General features: G+C 40.7%; 1 protein-coding gene across 18 annotated transcripts in view; it reads right to left on the bottom strand.

Moving 5' to 3' along the window:
* adgrl2a (adhesion G protein-coupled receptor L2a) overlaps positions 1-17,277 on the bottom strand; it is a 113,475-nt gene that overhangs the window by 81,694 nt on the left and 14,504 nt on the right. For 17 of the 18 annotated variants that reach the window (XM_088312509.1, XM_088312506.1, XM_088312503.1 and 14 more), the window contains exon 2: positions 10,627-10,801. In XM_088312509.1, coding sequence (XP_088168635.1) covers positions 10,627-10,690 — 64 coding nt within the window. In that variant the 5' untranslated portion in view covers positions 10,691-10,801. Of the gene's footprint in view, positions 1-10,626; positions 10,802-17,277 lie in introns of those variants that run through there. The other variant, XM_088312519.1, reaches the window with a different exon arrangement.

Raw genomic sequence — 17,277 nt, forward strand, 5'->3', positions numbered from 1 at the left:
AAAAGGGGAATTATTTAACTTTAACCTTTTGTTTAACTATTAAATATTTTTGGAACGATTAACTTTTTTATTTATTCATGTTTATTTCTTTTATAATATGAACTATGAGGTGGCACGGTGGACGACTGTTTAGCACGATGGCCTCACAGTTCAGAGGTGCAGGGTGCGATTCCGGCTCCGGCCTTCCTGTGTGGAGTTTGCATGTTCTCTCCGTGCCTGCGTGGGTTTCCTCCGGGTACTCCGGTTTCCTCCCACATTCCCCAAAAATTGTCCCTAGGTGTGAGCGTGAGCATGGATGGTTGTTTGTCTTTGTGTGTCCTGCAATTGGCTGGCAACCAGTTCAGGGTGTACCCCGCCTACTGCCCGGAGATAGCTAGGATAGGCTCCAGCATGCCCGCGAACCCTTGTGAAGAAAAGCGGCTTAGATAATGGATGGATGGATATGAACTATGAACTGAAAAAGTTCACCAAAAAGATTGTGAACTTCGAACCAGGTCGCATAGAAAATGAACTTTCACAACACTGCAAATACTCAAACTAGAAAACAATTATTCTGTTTATATAGCGTTCAATATTCCTTGAGTCAGTTAAGCTTCTTTTTTTTTTAAATTCCCATTCCTATCATGTACAAGGAAACTACTAAACAATCTTCATAAATGGGAACTCAGACTTCCTCCAAAAGGCAGTGAATCTAAATCCTTTATATTTACGACCACAGTTCTACCACCACTCGTTTACAGGAGCTTCAACAGGATTTATAGCCGCTCTAAATCGGGACAAAGGAAAGCAAAAGGACAAAGAGGACGCTGGTAAATGCAAGCAGCAATATCTTTCATCTCAATCTCCAAAAAGTAAAATGCAAAGATCAGCAAAATGTGCATATTTTAGTTGTATTATATTCGTTTAACAAAACACAAAATGGATTGCACTTTCACCCACTGAGATCAAAATGCCTTTCATCTGCCATAAAAACGTGTCCCATGAACACCTGCGTGAATTAGCTGGAACAGCTCATGTGCAGGAGGAAACTCAATTGTTTCATGAAGTGTGCTAAAAGGAGACTAAATTGCTTGCATTTAGCAGAGATATGAGATTCATTTGTTCCGTGACCATGCTCGTAAGCTAAACCAACTCTCAAAATCATCTTTCCCCATTGTAATGAATGGAAATGCCATGAATCAGTTTCAGTCTCCCTCAAAATAACACAGAAGATTTTCTAGCTCGTGCTTTTTATTGAGAAAAATAGCACTCCATAATACAGTATTAAAAATCCAATCCAAATAATTATTGTTACAATTTCTCCCTTGGCCACCTTGGGACAGACATACAAATATGCAGTCAACTCCTCTCTCGGTTTCTCAGTACGGCAGTAATACAAGTCATGTGTAAGACTGAATCTTGGGACCATTCACTTGCTGCCATCACCCTTGAAGACTATGCCCTGCTGATGAAAAGTGAATACTGCAGCGCCATGTGACCTCAAACTGTAGTCTTGTCACCTTCGAATTCCACAGTGATCCAGTAGCAAAGAGGGAAGTCAGCTTAATTTGCTCTTTGACCAAACGAGCAAGTTCATTTGCGGTCCCGAGGCTTCCATGCCGGTTGTGCTTTGAAATACCATCTACTGGATAATCAAAAACATTCTCCTCAGCTGCCCCTTCCACAGACTACTTGATCTGCAATCATATGAAGGTAGATCTGAGGCCTTTTATGTCCCCAACATTTCTGTTGTAAAAGTGTGTTATATGTTGTATTTATTTATAGGAATGTTCTTTTAAAGATAAGAGAATCATTTGCACAAGACGACTAAAGTAAGATCTGAATTATAATTAGACAGAAATAAAGAGCACGAATTTAAAATGAAAGCATATCAATGCTTATTTAAAAGTCTGCTCATAAAACATTCCCCGTCTTCTTGGGCCATATTACAGCGAACCAACAAAACACAATTTTTATGAACTGTGTCTGATTTTTCCCTTGGCCACTGCCTTGGAGATATGTCATATATTTTCTCTTGTATTTGGGATTCCCAGAATAGACTCCATGGGTTATAAAAACGTTTTACAGATCGCTTTAGATATGTCTGTAAGGAACCCACATGATTTTGTTTAAACAAGAACAAAATGAGACAAAGCATGACGGTAAAATACGCAGCTGACGGGGAAAGGATGAGGGTAGACGTCAAATCAAGAGCCTCAGCGATCCCACCCAGTGAGGGCGACTTCTGCGACTTTTTTGAATGGCCATTATCCGCGTGGATCGGCCCAGCGCCTAACAAGTAAAGGTAGGCTTCACACAATTACGGAAGTCCTCTCACACTGAACCAATCTCCTTGTCTGAAACCCAGTTAAGGATTTCATTACAGCAGTGGCTACACTTTGACAAAGTTGTCCCGTATTGTCTGTTAAATCTGCAAGACTCATGAGACAAACAGCCTTTCCTTTCATTAAAGAGGGAACAACAGCAACTCATAAAAAGTGGCAAGGATCAAGGTATCTACGAGACACCATTTGTAATGTCCTTGTAATAACTCATGAAGTCGAGAAAACATTAGAGCCGAAAGAAAACATAGTGTTTCCTGTAACTAGAGTTATTGAAGGTGACTACAAACAGCCAATTAATGATTCTTGTCAAGGTTTATTTCTGCATATATATATAAAAGGCCGTCTTAACACTGGTTGAAAACACAAATCACTGGAATCTGAGGTAAAGTTCACCTTCAGCTAAAACATTGAAATAATTTAAATAGTTTTTCCCCTTTCCTTTCTTATAGTCACACAGAAGTGATGGATGTCTATTTACTCATCAACAGGCTATCGCTCTACCTTTTGGGCAGCATCTGCAGATGTTGAAGAGTTCTACAGTATGCAGGAGTGTACTGTGTTTTCCAACTTCAGACAATAGGGAAGAAAAGTGTACAGCAGTGCAATGAATCAAACTGTTGGGTCAAAGTTCAAACCAGACATTGCATTACCCTCCTCAGTAGCCAGGTGAAAGGAGGTCTGTGTTTGGGTTGGGTGGGTGTATGTCAGCACTCTGCAATGCTCTGCATGACAAACACCAACCTGGGGCCAGCTGTGACAAAGCACTAATCCAACAAAATCCCTCCTTCCTTTGCTGAAAATCCTAATGAGGATTTGAAGTGCTCAGCAGGGAGGAGACCCAGGGGCTGTGGCTACACCTTGCCACTGCTCATTGTCTCCTTATCTCCAAGCCTGGCTGGTGATGAAAGAGACATGACAGCACGGTGGGCCTTCGTACACACGGCCCCCCATGCCTGCCTGGCTCCATGGGGATCCACATTCAACAGTTGGACACAAATAAATTCAATGGCAAGCAAGAGAAGGTTAGACAAAACTAACAGGACTTGTTTACCAAAGATACATGCGACGAAAGAAATATATCAACTCTCAACTCGACTCAACTGTATTCAGAAAGCACCTTAAGATAATCACCACTGTCTGCAAAGTGCTGTATATGGAGCAAAAGTAAGTCACAGAAGAACAAACAATAAAACTAATGAATAACGAGACGTGAAAAAGCACAAAACCAGTAAAACCAAAAACCAAGTTTCATGCTGAGTCAAAAGCCAACGAATACAAATGAATTTTAAGACGAGCTTTAAAGGTGGGAAGCGAGGGGGCTTGCCGAACATTTAGCGCGAGGTCATTCCAAGGAGAAGGACCGGCGTCTGGTCTGCAGACCTGAGGCAAAATCACCAGTCACTTTAGATGTCAACGATATATGAACAAAACGGTTAGCATTAAAATGATCAGCATTCACGCAGTACTGCAGAATCCACTGTAAAGATTATTTTTTTGCATGAATATCGAGCGCATTACCACTTGAATTCCACACTGAACCAGCTACTTGTCTTAGTCTTTACTAGGGCTATGCAAGAATTGGTGGTGAAGTGACTTGAGTAGCGAATTGGCCGTTCATGCTGCCACAGTGGCATACAAAGGGAGTTTGGAGAGGACATGAAAATTCAAATTATCTCAGCACTAGCTAGCAGCTTGTACGACAAGCGAATGGATTTTCAATTGGTCCAAAAGCTTTAGCGATGCAGCAAATGTGTTGATGGATGGTTGGAAGACCACCCTGGGTTCTGACGTGATCGCTTGCAGATGACGGACTTATATTACTTACATATTTTAAAGGAAAAGAGAAGAAAATTTTGCTAGTTAACCACTTTTTAATGATGTGCAACCCATGTGCATGTACATATTTCCCAGTTGATGCATTTAAGGTTTTTTTTAGAGTGACGTATTGTCACAACTTGAAACGCCTGAGATGATCCAGAAATTGAAGCTCTGTTCAGTCTTTTATTGACTACAAAAAACAACTCGTGAAAAAGCAATGCTAAAAGAAAATAGTGGTTATGTGTCCTTTGTTTATTCCTCTCGAGTTGTGAGTGATAAATGCCAAGCTTGAAGGAAGCTGCCCAGCCCCCCCCTCCGCCGACCCGCCTTCCCTCCTCCACATCACATTCCACCAATATGTGATTTTGCAATAAAAACATTTTCATTTATCCCAGATGGGAACTTTAAAAAGCATGAGCAGTGTCTTTAAAAAAAGACAAGCTAAACATTAAAAACAAAGTTGTTCAGAAAAAGTACAAAATCTATTAATATAATACGCACATTGAACGTATGATACGAAGTGAAACTGGACGTGTGTCAGAGATGACCTTCAATTCACCACCTCAGTGACTGCATTGCAGAATTTTCTTGTCCCCAAAATGTGTGTAAGGATGGGTTAAAGCTTCCATACATGTGTGCACTTTTTTATCAATTCTTTTGGGAGAGGGTCATGTACTTAATGCAAGCCCTGTTTTGTGCCTACTTAGCATTAATAAGTCCAGCCGCTGTACACACGTGCACTGTTCCCCGTGATTTATTTATCTTTTTTTTTTTTTAAATAAGCTCCACACTTTGCGCAGGAAATTGTGTATGCATCCTTCAGAGCCTGTTTTGTGCATATGCATTTTTGATAAGTGAGACCCACTGTCCTTTACGGAAAGACTTGGTTAATATTGAAATAAAACCGTGAGCTCAGCTTCTCCTCTTCTTTGTTTTTGAGAGATCACTTGTGATCATGCGAGATTTCTGCCTCTGAGGACATCGGTGGTGGAAGAGAATCTTTATGTGGTGCTCTGTGCTGAGATTATTGGAGCAGACCACACACAATATGACCAAAACTGTTCAATGTAATTACATGTAAAATTATGTTTGTGAGTGGATCCGCCGAAGAAAAAAAATATAGATTTAAGATTTGAACGATGCCGATGTTTGTGCCCATCTTAACAAAGTCAACTGTATACCTAAGCACTTATTTGGGGTCTTCACTGGTTCTGTCTTTAGTGCGTTTAGCGACTCCTCGTTCGCCTCAGTGAAAAAGCTACTTGTTAGCGAGGTAGTTCTGTCACCACAGAAGAGATGATGCGCACCACGCAGCTCAATGCTGCCACTGAGCTTGGCCTTACATGTAGTACAAATAAAGACCGTAGAGCTACAGTGCAAGATAGCTTGGCGCCTTGCATTAAAGCAGCAGCGAAATAATTTATTTCCAGGACTACATTGTCTGAGATCGCAATTTCGGTCCAAAAATGATAATTTGTTCAGCCCTAGTACTTATACGGTGAGGGAACTAAGCTCTTAGAAGTTCCTTTCGTTTCTTTTGTAATTAACAGAAAATGCCTGAGGTTCAACTAATAGAGCAATTTGTTTTGCTGAGAAGAAATCACCCGTTGGAAACACTTTGCAGAGTAACAGAACACATACAGCCTCTCCTAAAGGGGGCGTATTGACTGGTTTGGGATATATTTTGGCCTTTGTTTTAATGAAATCGCCTTAGTTGTATATAATATATTTGGAGCTCATTTTATGATCAATTTCAAGTTTGCTTGAAGCCAGCAGATATAACAACCCAGAGAAAATTGTGGCACGGCAGTGGGTGGCGCAAGATGGTGTTCTTACAGGTTCTGGCTCGTATTAAGACCTCAGCTTTTACTTCCAGTAATTACATTTTGGAACACCCTGATTGTCCATTTCACTCTATTCACTTTGAGATTAAGGTTTAAAGCCTCTTCTCCTTTGCTTTCACGTGATCCAAAAAAGAGGACTTTTAAAGGTGCCCTTCTCGATTGCCCTTGAGAAATTTCAAGTACTTCAAACAAATCAAGCTGTGACAAGAAACTAGAGTTGGTGCAAGGGATGGTGGAGGAAAAAAACTTTCTCCTAAAAGTCTGATCTCTGAGACAGCTTTTAAATCATAGCATAGTATTTACATGCCCTTCTAGTCAGAGACATAACCGGCAAAAGCCACATCGCAATGGAATGAAAACTAAAAAAAAACAATTATCCACTGTGACCTAGGTCACGAGAGTTTTCTATACACAAATCCTATTTGTATTGTTTATAGCTTTTAAAACCGGAATGGTATTTATCTGCCGCTCACATGTTTCGGATTGTTCGCTGTTAGAAGTGCCAAAGTTAGCGACACCAGGAGCAAAAAAAAACGAGAGCATTTTGTCTTGATTGATCCTCAGCTGTGCGCCTGACATCTCGCCGTCCCCACTTCTCCTTGACACAGAAACATTGCCCCACTCACTGTAATTCGAACAATCGTATTCAAAGCCTTTGAGGAGAGTGCACTGCTGATGCTAAGTGTGAATTGTTATTCACTTGCTGATGCCGACAAATCCTCTCAGGCTGACTAAATAACACGGGAAGACTTGGAAGACGGTTTAATCATGTGTTACGGAAGAAAATCATCACTGAATTACACGTTATTGAAAACATTACAGGATTTCTTTGTGAATCACACACTCAGCGAAATGTGTTCAGGTTGCCATGGTAATGGTCACAGAGGAACCCAGCAGGACAATGGAAATGATCCTGCAGTTAGAGAGATACCAAAGTTGAGTGACATTTGAGACAGACAATATGTACTCGTGTCAAAATTGTTAGTGTGCCGTGCGCAACCCTGAACGTGAAAATGTAAACGATTTAAACTAAAGGGTACCTCACGACAAAAGGATGAAACGATATATATTTTTCCTTTTGACCATCACAGGCACACTAGAACAACGAGTGTCTCTGTGTTCCTTACACTTTGCAATTAAGATTATACCATATATGTATATAAAATCATTATGGAATGAAATTACATATATTGGGATATAACATTTTATCTGACAGCATCAATAATTGTATACCACCAGTGCAATTAAGGCGATACTAATGAGACACTGATGCGTGTCAACAGTATTTTCTGAAGACTTCACTTCGTATGAGAAACTAATAAAACGAGGGCTGTACACCAAGCACTCTATAAAGACTTAAAGTTTTATTGTGTGATAAAATAAAAAAGGGCAATTACAATTGTGATCTATTGTTTTCGAAATTGATTCCCACCATCAAGAGGGAAGCTATTATAAAGGGGTGGAATGTAGAATTGACTCAGAATAAAAGTTCCGTAATATTTAAAAAGGAGTATTTTCGTTTTGTTGTTGTTTTTATCAAGTTTGATTATCCTTATGAGACAATTAATGGATGTTTTTTTCTGAGTTGAGTTTATCAAAATGTAGCCCAACGGGTTGGTGTGACACTTGACAGCTTGAGAATGTCAAATTCAGTGCTATTGATAAATATTGACTTTGAGAGCGAAGTATGGGTCGAGCCTGAGATACAAAGACATTGACCCCTCCCACAATGTCCTTTGTGAGACCCTATCTGTCTGGTAAACGCCTATGTCAACTTCACACCCCTAGTTTGTGCTAAAGGCTTTTTAGGAGATATAAAAGCAATAAGTCTAAATCCCAGAGCAATAAGAAACCGTGATAGCTCGTCCGTCACTACTGACCGCATAGATAAACATTCAGTGGACAGTGTAGGTCATCTTACCCTGAAAACTTTTGAGTCCCAAATTTGAAATGTTGCTAAGATGCTGTGCGAAAATCAAATCCAACAGTTGTGAATAGAAATGATAATGTGGGGTACTCTTAAGTAATAAATGCATCCTATTACTCTATGACCTCACAGCATGATGAATACTTGCTGATATGCAGTCTAAAATCAATATCCGAATGTCCTGCTTGACAATGCCGTTTCAGTCGAGCTCTAAGTGGTTCCTTTAGAATTGTATGAAGACCACCCAACGACTGCATGAATAGTGACAAAAAAAAAAATATCCAGCCAATGACTGTACAATCAGACGGTGCAGGGTGCCCTGAAACACAAGTCATAGCAAAGCTCGAGAATACATGCTGACTGTGGTAATGAAATTCTGGCACTATCTGGAGTTTCCAAAGAGTGGAAATGACAAGAGAAAAAGAGACTTCTGGTCATAGTGGGTTCTCCTTAAACCTGTAGGGCAAAATTGCATGTTTTAAATTTCAAAGAATGTGCTGCTATTGGAGTTATATTGACATACAACACAAAAAATAATTAACTCATTCACATTGTATTTCAAATGTTCTTTTGTAATTTTAACCAAAGTGCAATATAAATTCAATCCCATAAAATGAAAAGACATGTTAAATCCACCTCCTGTGCAAGACTTCTCTGAAACAAATGCTTTTCACGTGCCCGTTAGCTCTGTACTGTATAGTCTATACACACACATTTTCTTTCATAGATAAGGTGGTGAGGGAAAAAAAAGCAGGAATATAGGATGAAAGCCTTGGGATGACAGTGACCCAGCTGTGCAAATATAGATGAAAGACATGTATACACGTGGACCGCAGTCCAAAAGAATCTGCTGGTTGTGGAGGATGAGAGCTACACAACATTGTAATTGAGGTCACAACACAATCCCCTTTAGCAAAAGGAATAATGTTGTATGTGTGGGCGCTCTTCCTTCCGAATACAAACTTTAAACTATTTACAACATTTCACTAACTCATTTAATTCAATTATAAAAATGCATTAAAAAGATATTAGGCATAGACGCAGTTAAATGAAGCGTGTGGACTTGGGGATATTGTTTGTAATGAACTGTTTCGGAGCTGATCTCTGCTGCTGAGATGGGAAATGGGAAGTGACACGAGGGGGGAGGAAATGCAAACTAACATAAATGACAAATATTATCAATAGCCAAACCGAGTGTGCGTAATTTAATAGCTTTTGCATATTTTTATTTAGGGGTTACGGCCACACGTACATTAAACAAGCTTCACTTATTAAAATAAGACAAACATTAGGTTAGCAGAGGCTACTTTTTTCTTTTTCTGTTTTTTGCCTTTTAAAAGTGTGTTGGTGATCCAACTTTGAAAATGTTACTTTTAATAATAGTTTGTTAGCGAGTTTGTTTTTGCAAATGCATTTTCATAAGGAAGGAACATATGACGAAATTCACTTTATTGATGATGGGGAACATTAATACTCATTGAATGAATTTTTTTTTCAAATCTAATTTTTTAATGAGGTGCCCGAATTTCTCTAAATTTTCTAAACTTGTTCACATGTCATGTAATACATATTAAAGCACAGTAACATTGCTGTGTGAAATTGATCATCATGATCGTGTATTTCTTTATGTATACACGTGGCCTTACAGTATCCTAACACTACAACAAATTCAAAATCTATATAGCGCCAGGTAAGAGGTGAAAGCTCTCTGGGATTTCCAACAATCTCCGTTTGCTCAAGCTGTAGTCACATTATAAGCCGGGAAAATTGCAAACTCTTATCGCCGCATGACGTGAAACGTGAGATGATGTATGTTGCCAGCATTGATGAAATTCTGCTTCTCAATGTTTGACAAACCCACTGAAGCTGAAAGGAGCCACACACTCCGCTTCTTGCGTGACTGTAAAAATCCAATCCGGAAGACACAGGCAAAAAAAAGAAATCATACACTATAAAGACAGGTTACTAGTGTGATAAACTATATCGATCATTAATTTGTCAACTTATTTCAATAATCTTCAATTATAGAACCCAGGTCTGAGCAAGGGCAACAACAATTGGCACCAAAGAAAAAAAAAATATATTAGCTCTTCTGATATACTACACTAAAAAGAAACCAATATTTAAAGCAATCAGCAATTACCAAAAGTAGTGCACCACTACAGCAGTGATTAAAGACGAATAAGTAAAGGAAAAGTGTTTATGATATGCAGTTAAACACGGCTGTTAGGATACACTCATTAAATCAAAGCTAAAATGCACCATGATTAAAACATCGTTTTTGAGGTGTGAAATCTGTAAGCGCTGGCCATAACACAGAACGCTTTAGCCCCAAATTTCTCAAAGCATCCAGCTCTGATGCCACTGGGAACAACTGGCGCTCTCATGCAGAAAATCTCTGGCAAATCACAATTTGTCTGAGATATACCCACTAATGAAAGCGCTCCCGATCATCCCCATCCGCCTGAGCCTATGGTCCTCAGAGCCACATTACTTAGACATGCACTGTGGGACCTCAGCGGAGCAGCGTGAGCGTTACATTTTCATTGCTCATTCGAGAATTCCTAAATAAGTCTATAAGAAAGAAAATTCCCCACTGAGTGCCTGACTGTCAGTGAGCCTGAAACACTCATTCACAGGATGCCGTAAAATGGTGGTATGAAAACAGTGGAGGTGTGTTTTTACAGGCGCAAAGAGTTTCATGTGCACTCACCCTCAATGGAGTGGACTTGGGCCAGCGTGATGATAAACCAGCACAAGATGTGTAGTTTCCACATGGCGCCAAGCGTTGGTGGTCTCTCGCAGGTTTTTGTGACGTGACAAAAGGCTTGTGATTAAAAAAGTTCAATCCAAACTCTCTTAGAGATGGTCATCATTGATCCTCTCACCTGTGGGGGAAACACATTGAGAGTTCAGCGGTCAAATGGTAGTCAGGGAAATGCGGCAAAACCACACGGAATGCCGAAATAAGCGCATGAATTCAATAATCGTGAGAAGGGAAAATCCTTTAACGGCATTTGGAAGCGGGACCAGCTAACTGTCAGGAACCGGGTGCAACCGATACTGTCAAGCAGAAAGAGCCCGCCCTTGTGCAACTCCACGGTGACGTATCGGAGAAGGGCGCTGCAACTTCTCAACCCTTGATCAAATTCCAGTATTATATTTTCCAATACACCCATCTATAAATCATAAGCCGTGCCTACCACCCAGGAAAACATGATCCATATCTTAAAGATTTGAAAGTGGTGTTGATTTATCTCAGATGTGGAATAGACTCTCGCGTGCCGACAGAAAGTTGACACGGGCTCAGAGTGAAAACGCTCAAAAAGGAAAAGACAGCGGCCAACTGTGAGCTGAATTGCTGTCTGCATCCGCATGCATGAGAAATAGTAAATCAACCGACGGCAGCGTTAAATGCAAAAATCATACGGCTCAGTGCACATGATCCAACATGTTTTCCGACGTCTTCTGCCTAGTGAAATAGTGACATTATATTTAAAGCCCACAGAACCAGTTAAACGTCTACATTATAATCACAAAGGGCCAATGTATGACTTACACGAGTGAGTATTTCCCGCTATTATCTGCTTCAGATATTCTAGCCGCAAGTTAAGGAGTAAAACTGCCTTTTCCACCCCGGAGGCGCCGGCAAACAAATAAACACTTGAGAGCAAATGGTCAACACACTCTGTTGTGACTGACCACAAAGTTATCTCTGCATCCCCACCCTTTCACTCCCATCATTCCCAAGCAGGATTCCAGTCTCCCCACTTCATCCATACCTGTCCCACTAGTAGGACTTTGTTGAAATGTTTGTTTTTGCTCTCTTTCGCTACAAAAGCAAATGGCCTCCTCCCAAGTCATGGATACACTAGTGGGACTGCGCCGGGTGAAATCTAATGCCTACCTGCACGTCCAGGCAGGCGTTTCACACTACTCACGGCTGCCTTTTGTCCGCCTGTTTACATTGCTGGGTTCAACTCCGTCCTCTCCGTTCCATGAACCATTAGCACATTTACCAAGGGATGTGGCATCACTTAGGCAACGAAGCACACAGGACCCCATTAGAAACTGTTTTCCCCCTCATCTTTTTTTAGCCCAATCAAAAACAGCCATGTCCTTCTTTATGTGCCTGCAACCTTTCTCTGAATGTTCAACTGAGGCATTCTGCCTGTCGCGTGCAGCCAGAGCAGTAAAACTCTGCTTCCCCTCACTGGAGAATATCCACTGGCTGTAGAGCGTTTGATCTATTTTGTGTTCGCTAGTTCCCAGACAGCGGAGTACTTCACCGGCTTGACGACATGCAGCATGCACACATTAGGCAACAAAGTTGTAATTAAGTCCACCATAATCACCTCATCTAATATGACAGTATGCCTCACATGAGACCTCTAATTCCATAGCCATTAAATTGAAGTTAGTGGGAAAACGGGACACGACATCACTGTATGTTTAGGCGCAGTTAATTAATACATAATTTTATGGATTTGATTTCATATTTTTTCCAAGCTTCATACAATTAAATACAATTTTAAGAGACTATAAAAAACGAACTGCCTCTGTCGAAGAATTCAGTTTGCCATTTTCTTAGTTTACTAGCAAAATCTCAAACAAACAAAATGGTTTCACGCAAACGTTATGGTGGAATGGAGAATAGACCAATGACTTTGGTTTACTGGATATAAAGAATGATAAAAACAAAACTTAAGATGAATAATAATACAATTACCCTAAAAATCAAATAATTCATTTTTGGTGCATTATTCGCGATTGCACGCGCATCCTAAGTTACATGTTTAAAAAGGAGTAGGAGGAAAGATAAAATAAATCTAAATATGAATGTGTTTACTAGGGGTGTTCTGATCAGGGTTTTACCCGAGTGAGATCAGCTGATACCGATTCCAGTACCATTAGCTGCACATTTTTTCCATTTTAGAGTGGCTTACTAACCATTTTTTAATAATCGATTAATATGTCAATATTTTTTGATTAACTGATGACTGATAAAAAAAAAAACTACCTCACTATCTAATTACTTTGGAATCATTTATCCTAACCTCTCTTCTATCATATAATCGAGTAACCCTCCCCCAACCGCCGCAAAAATGTTCCCCACAGTCAGTCCAGGTGTCAACACATCACTGTAAACAAGACCTAGGTTTTCTAAAGTTATTTTAAATTATCATTTAAGTCACTTAATAGTAAAGATTTTTATTTAATTTAAATTTGTCCAAAAACTGGGGGAAAAAAATAAAGATCAAGCCCACTCGTCTGCCACAGAGACACATCTCGGGCAGTCACGAGTGTGCCAATATCCTACTGCTGGAACCAAGGACTGTTACGTTGTGCTGTCATACCCGTTAAAAGTGCAGCTCAGCGGCCATGGAACCGTGGACGTGCATCATATTGACCTGCTATTTATTTTTGTTTATTTTGTGGTCACATAACAACAGAGTATCTATGAAGGTTACACAATTTGGTCCTGATACAAAGATTGTTCTACCTTGGTGAAGGTCTTTGCTCGACTGAGTGCCATTCCCCTTGCATGTTCTACTGTATGGTGAGGCCCTGTGTAGGCTGTCTGTACAATAAAGCTGTAAAGAGAGCGTAATGGCTTTTAAGATCCTTGTAAATGCGCACAGGCTTAGCATCGACTGTTATGTCCGCTGAGACTACTTATTTGCACATACAGAAACACGACGATTATCCCCTTCAAAAGGAAGCCTCCACACTGAAAGAATTAAGAATTTGAAAAGTTGTAAAGATGGAAATGTTTAAGGCCACCTACCTTTTTTGTATTAGACACAAAGTATTACTTGAAATAAGTGTTATATCACTTACATACTAGACGTGAGTTTTACCAAAATCTAACATCCAGTTCACCCTGCAACCTCTTCTTGTTCATGCACGGAATCCCAAATAACTTATTATGGCATATAAGCATTCACATGTCATGTGCAATATGAAATACCGATGCCCGCCGGCTCACGACCTTGAGTGAGGTAGATGGGTTATGATGTTTACATCACAGTATTGCCCTCCTCTAATTTTAATGGAAACGCATATCAACAAAGAGATTTTCCTGGCTCGGTTGAGATTAATGGGATGAATTAAAAGCTTAACCTCAAACTTGTCTGGAGTTATCAGGAGAACACTTGCAAGACTTCTGTCAATTCACATTGCCTCCCTTCAACACAGAACTATGCTTTACTTTAATCCTTTTACGCATCTGTGTCTGTATTTCAATCCAAACAAACCTCAGAAACCTGCGCAGCAAATTAACAGTTTCGAAGGCAGGTTACCTGTGTCTGAAGGTGTATCCAGTTATTAATAGATGCATATGTATTTTTTTTCTTCTGTCATTATCTCCTGGCTGTGCAAAAAACAGACGTCTCTTAACAGATTTGCCTCGAAGGCAATGAAGTCCCCCGCCATGAGGTAAATGCACAGTGGGCTTCCCTCGTACGTGTACATGGTTGTTCTATAAATCGATTATAACGGTCTTGTACTTAATGTATTTTGTCTCATGCTGTGAGTGTTCAACATAAGAAGACACCAAAGGCGCAGACCGGAGGGACACTGTCTGACTGGCATTCTCCTCATTAGAAGCGCCAAAGTCTCCCCTCTCAGCTGGAGCTTGCTTTTCTCTTCCCATGCCTTTAAACAGTAACACCGCCCGTGATCGTGCGCCGAGCCCTCTCCGCACCGCCGTGATCTAAGAACAGGTGTTTGCATCTACAGACTCAAGCCAGACAGATGATGAAGGGCAACAGGAGCAGAGTGGCTTGATTCCAAAGGCATAATTGACTCACCAATTGGCCAGTTGTTAAACTGATAGGGCTTTTGTGTTCTTTGTTTTGTTTGTTTTTTATTCTTTTTTATGTATGTAGTTGTTACGGGCAGATGTCTCAGTATCCTGGAAAATGAAGATGCTCCAGGGGGGTGTATGACAGACTGTTTCAAAACAAATCAGTTGCATTTAAGTGCAAAATGGGAGCTTAGCAGCTAAGAGGAAAGGGGTGATTAGAAGAGACAGGAGGAGGGCTGATAGAAAAGGGCAGTTTGAAATTTGAATTGGAGGGGTGGGGGTGGGCTCTGAAAACAAGAGGCAGATGTGAAAGAATGCATGGCTTCTCCAAGACAAAGCTTTTGGTTGTCCCTCTTGGGCTGTTAGAAGGCCACAGGAGAATAGGGGAAGAGTTGGGCTTTTCTATTAAAAGAGGTCTGGGAGGGAGAAGGGGGGTTAGGGGTGTCTGAGAATAAAAAGACTTGAGTGGGGGAGGGGACTGGAGTTACAATAAAAAGATTGACAGCTTGCAAGTCTTGCTTGACCCTTGAATTAGCCCTTCAGCTTTCAACAAACCTCAAGAAAGAGTTGGGATGTTAATTGTCAGCGAACATCACAGGGATGCAAAATAGGTGAAATACAGGCCTGGACATTCACTCAAATGTAAATCAGAGCCAACAGACCACCACGTGTTGAATAGGAAGGTCGTTTCTATTGGTTCTTCCCAATGGCGTGCTCAAACTTGAATTCATACATACAGTAAGACCCCCTCTCATCTCCGACCTCGGAAGAACTAAACTACCCGGGGACTCCGAGCTAAGATGCCTAACACACAGTCACTGCTGCAGAAGGAAAATACTTCCCCCCCAGAAGAGATTGTGTTTGTGCTTTTCCTTGGGTGAAGATGTGCAAGTACAATTTGGAAAGCTAAAATCAGAAAATTTGCACTCCAGAGAAACGAGATTGGACGGTTGATCAGATTGAGAGTCTGGAGCCCCACTGAGCCCGATATGGGACAGAGAGGAATCAGGCGTTGACCCCTTCTGCTCAGGGAATGATTGAGAGCAGCCCAGGAATGACATCCAGCCAAACGCTGTGTGACTGCTGGTGCCTCCTCACCCCACCCCAAACAACGGCCCTGACCAGAGATCACGCAAGGGGAATATCAGGTCAGACTTGCACGTAGTACAACAGGACAGATCAGAGTGGGGTGTAGGGTGGGAGGAATTGTTTGAAACAATAGAGGGGTGGAAGGTGGGACTCCATAAAGGAAGGAAAAAACAAAAGAAAGTAGAAGACAAAAGAAGAGTTTTCACTTGAAGCGTTCCCAAAGTATAAGGAGAGTAATGGCTGATCCAAATCATTACGGTCGATATTTTCCGATACTGTCTTAGCTAAAGCAAATGATCATTTTGCTGCTATACAAACATCACTTTCAAAGACAAAAACAATTTCAGAGCCTGTGACAGCAGCATGGTGCTTGTCGGGCTCATTGCTTTCGTGTTTGCACCATTCATCATTTTTATGAGCCACTCAATTCATCGATGAGCTGTGCTCCCCACTGATCAGGACATATGGCTATGAAAAAAAAGCAATCATGAGCCATCGGTTGGAATAATACAACTTATTGGTTGCATGGCGACTAAACTGGAACATCTTTGCTTATCAAACATAAAACGTTGATCCATTCCAGGTATGGTTTAGTGGACAAAATAGCGGCAAATAAATAAAATGTGGAAATGATTGCACTGTGATTCGGTTGTATTGCTCTCGGCCTGAAAATATACAGGTATACACGACATCCATAGCTTCATAATCACTTCAGCAATGCACTGAAAATCCTATTAGTGCCGTAAGAAACCTATACCTGTCCGTCCATAGGGATTATTGCAAAATGATTCGACACGGCAACAAAATTGTAATACAGGTTCCATAAATCTGAGTTGTAATTTTGATGTTTTACTGGCAACTGAAGTGGATTATCTGGAAGGGAATTTCAAAATGTCATTTCCACTTGCTGATAACACAAAACTATTCTTTCAGCTCTGGTGAGATAAGAATGATTCTGCCAGGACCATTAAACTGTGTCTTTGCCAAATGTTCCCTGTGCTTGGGAATTATTAGGATGACATTAATACAGTACGAAAAATAGGAAGATCAGGAATAGAAATGGACATTTCACGCTGATACGAGCTGCCAATCAAGTCCAATAAATCCTTGACCAGACATGATTCACCTTGAAATAACCAGAATATATGCAATGCCTATATAGCGAACCCCACAGGCCAGAAATCCAATCCAATTAGAATGTGCAAATAAATGCCCTGCCGGTTTGTTGATCAGAGAGTACATTAGGACACCGTAAAAGTAACATTCACAGTGGGACCCACTTGGCCATGTCTAAATTAATCCAAACAAATTGGGGAATGAGACCAAATGAACACACCTGATGCAAATGATCGTTACCAGTCTACTTCAGAGTTCACTGATTAGCTGATCATTTCACTCAGGTGTGTTAGAATAGGGAAAGGTATAAAACACGCAGGACAGCGGGCCTCCCTGACCAGAGCTGGACAT

This window comes from Idiotropiscis lumnitzeri, chromosome 13, assembly GCF_059441095.1.
Source record: "Idiotropiscis lumnitzeri isolate Australia: NSW breed Sydney's pygmy pipehorse chromosome 13, RoL_Ilum_1.0, whole genome shotgun sequence".
NCBI lineage: Eukaryota > Metazoa > Chordata > Actinopteri > Syngnathiformes > Syngnathidae > Idiotropiscis > Idiotropiscis lumnitzeri.